The 3482-nt window shown below is 52.7% G+C and overlaps 1 protein-coding gene across 1 annotated transcript; it reads left to right on the forward strand.

Moving 5' to 3' along the window:
- The first annotated feature begins 499 nt into the window (after positions 1–499).
- On the forward strand, positions 500–3038 carry GSX2 (GS homeobox 2). Its single transcript, XM_043970102.1, has 2 exons — positions 500–1275; positions 2087–3038. Exons 1-2 carry the CDS (start codon positions 711–713, stop codon positions 2425–2427), a joined length of 906 nt encoding a protein of 301 aa, XP_043826037.1. The 5' UTR covers positions 500–710; the 3' UTR covers positions 2428–3038.
- Positions 3039–3482: the final 444 nt, after the last annotated feature.

The following is a 3482-nucleotide window of genomic DNA, read 5'->3' on the forward strand; positions in this document are numbered from 1 at the left end:
CTCAGAGCAAGTGCAATGCCGGAGAGAGACCTTTGTCCGTATGATTCTAATGAAAACGCTCTCGGTTTCCACCTAGCCTGATCCCCTCCACTTGAGCTGTGGGGCCAGGAACTGGGTGGAAAGTAAAGTGCTCGGACGGGCTTCCTGCCCAGGCGAGGGCAGGGAGCTAGTGCCCAGGGTTTCTCTGGAAAGGAGGAAGGAAGGGGAGGAGAAGGGCTAGAATCACCGCGAAATTAACAAAACATACACTTTAAGAAGTTCCCCCCTCCCCCTCTTTTTTATTCACTCCACCTCCTCCTCCTCCTATTGCCTCAGCCCCACTGCCGTCCACCCCCTCCCGTGCTCGCCCCCTCCTCGTTTTTTTGTTGTGAGTTGAGCAGCCTATCCCGAGGGTGGGGAGATGCTGAGGAGCCGGAGCAGTGCGGTACTCTCTGGCATCACGTGCTGGGTTGGGGCATATAAAACCCCAGAGCAGGGGAGCCCGGGCGGGGGAGGTTAGGACCAGCCCTCTCCGGGGACCCCTTTGTTCGCTTCTCAGACTTAAGCACCTCTGCGTTCCTTCGGGGCTTCAGTGACAGCGTCCTCGCCCAGCCAAGGAAAACAAGGGAGCGTCGGAGGTGAAAGGGGAGGGAGGGGTGAGAGAAGAAGACAAACAGTGACGGAAAGCTGCCTTCTACTCCAGTCTCCTCGGACTCCGTCCCCTTCGCGACATGTCGCGATCCTTCTATGTCGACTCTCTGATCATCAAGGACTCCTCGAGGCCTGCGCCCTCCCTACCTGAGCACCAGCACGGCCCCGATTTCCTCATCCCCCTGGGCATGCCGTCGCCCCTGGTCATGTCAGTTTCGGGCCCCGGCTGCCAGTCGCGCAAGAGCGGCACTTTCTGCGTCTGTCCACTCTGCGTCACCTCCCACCTGCACTCAGCGCGGACGGGCGGCGGCGCAGGCGGCGGCGGGGGAGGAGGAGGAGGTGGCGGCGGCGGCGGCAGCGGGGCAGGCGGTGGGGCTATCCCTCTGCTCAAGAGCCAGTTTCCCCCTGGCCCCGGGGACGGGCAGTTCTGCCCCCGGATGAGCCATGCCCATCATCACCACCACCAGCCGCAGCACCACCATCACCACCAGCCCCAGCAGCCTGGCTCAGCAGCGGCGGCGGCGGCGGCGGCAGCTGCTGCGGCTGCGGCTGCAGCCCTGGGACACCCCCAACACCACGCACCTGTCTGTGCCGCCACCACCTACAATGTCACCGACCCCCGAAGGTTCCATTGCCTCACCATGGGTAGGATGAAAACTTCCCTGGGAATCAGGGTCAAACTTTTCATTTGGGGGTGGGCGTAGGGAAGAAGTGGCCCCAGCTGTGGGGATGGATAAGGGAAAGTCCTTTAAGTTCGATTTGGTGATTGACCCAAGAAGGTCGTGGGAGAAGATCGGAGAAAGCAGGAAGGATGTTGTTGCTGGACCAATCTTCCCCCCCCCTTTTATCTCGTAACACCCCTACACACACACACACACACATTCACACCAAGCCCCCAGATTTGGGTTAGCTTATTTTACCTGTTTACTCAGTACTCGGGGAGGGAGAAACAGTGTCAGTGTGCTAAAGTACATCCGCAAAAGGCAAAAGATAGTGCTGATCGGCCCTAGATGAAGTTAGAACTGTAATGAGATGTATGCATTTGTGTACCAGTGTGAGTGTGCTTGCCTCTGTGCGTATTCACGGTTGTTGATGGTATCAGTTTTGATTGAACTGCTGTGATGCCTGTGCCCTGGGGAACACAACCCCCCACACATACACACACGCCCGTGGGACTTCCAGAGATGAGGCTAAAGGAAGCTCTTTAGTACTTCAGATTACTAACCCTCAGTGGTGTCTGCAATCCCAAGAGTGTTCAAAATGTATTGAATCCAAGGGAGAGTGAGACTCGTGTTGAACCATGAGTCAGCCTCTGAGAGGGTAGAGGTTGACTGGGTCAGAGGACTGTGACTTTTTTCAAGTCTGTGCGTAGAGGCGGGTTGTCTGTGTGGGTGCCTGGGGGTGTTGTCGGTTGCTTCCCTCCGCTTCTTACGGATTTGTCTTCTTCCTCACACAGGTGGCTCTGATACTAGCCAAATTCAAAACGGCAAGAGGATGAGGACAGCTTTCACCAGCACCCAGCTCCTGGAACTGGAAAGGGAATTCTCCTCAAACATGTATCTTTCTCGGCTCCGGAGAATCGAGATTGCTACGTACCTCAACCTCTCAGAGAAGCAGGTGAAAATCTGGTTCCAGAACCGTCGAGTGAAACACAAGAAAGAGGGCAAAGGTTCGCAGAGGAACAGTCATGGGGGCTGTAAGTGCGTCAGCAGCCAAGTTCACTACCCGCGCTCTGAGGACGAAGAGTCCTTATCCCCTTCCTCCGCCAACGAAGACAAGGAGATCTCTCCCTTATGAGCTCCTTTCCCTCACTGCAACAAGCTCCTAAGGTCTCTCCGTCCTTTCCTGCCTCCCCAACCCCTCATCTCACTTCCCCCATGAGACCTACGGGGAGCATACCTGGCAGGCGCGAAGGAATCATGAACACTTTGCAGAGGCCAGTGAAAACGGTGAACTCAGGCCGGGAAAATTCTTCTCCAGGGTTCTGCACCTGCTGCTGCTGCTGCAACCACGCCAAGAGGAGGACACCGGCCAACTCCTCACCTCCTCTCTCTGCACCAGGCTTAGCTCATTTCAGTTTTTATCTGTTTGGTTCCTGTTCAATTCGCAGTCTTAGATTTTTAAAGGAGTGTAACTGATTTAGAAGTCAACTAAAATCTTGTATAACACAAAAAAGCAGGTGTTGTTGGGTGGGTGGGATTATTTGATTTTTAACACTGTATTGGGGTTTTCCAAAAACGTCATTTATCCTCCTGTTTTTCAACATGTCTTATGGCTGAACCCCGTTTTTGTTTATTTTATTGTGTTTTTTACAGGAAGTTTTGAAGTTGGAATTAACTTAGAAAATTATGCCTTGTAGTTCTGCTTTCTGAAAATTGTCTGTAAAAAGTGACAGATGCAGTCATTGAGAATCCCTTTGTATGTGAATAGTTTTATATAAATTTATATTTATATTTATTTAAATAAAGGAGGTAATAAAGCCTTTTAATTGTTTGGCGTGTTCTCTCTCCCTCTCCACCCTTCATTTCTCTCCTCCCTTCCCAATTGTGCTTGAATCACAATTCTGAAACTGATGCATATAGAAGCAGCAGCGTCTGAACTCAGCCTTTGGGGGGGGGAGGGAGGAGGTAAACCCAGACCCCGCATTATGGGTCTCACAGTTGGAGGGGTTTTGATGCTCTAGGTTTTTCATGTGCCGCAGAGACTGATGAAACTAACCACGGAAACACCTTCAGTCATTATTCAGTGATGGAGAATGATTATGGGTGGCAGCCTTATCCCTCGACCTCCCTCATCTCAAATCTAACTTCCTCACAATTAACACACTGAGAATGTCTTTTACAACTAATCCC

Source organism: Dromiciops gliroides, chromosome 6 (genome assembly GCF_019393635.1).
Source record: "Dromiciops gliroides isolate mDroGli1 chromosome 6, mDroGli1.pri, whole genome shotgun sequence".
NCBI classification, from domain to species: domain Eukaryota; kingdom Metazoa; phylum Chordata; class Mammalia; order Microbiotheria; family Microbiotheriidae; genus Dromiciops; species Dromiciops gliroides.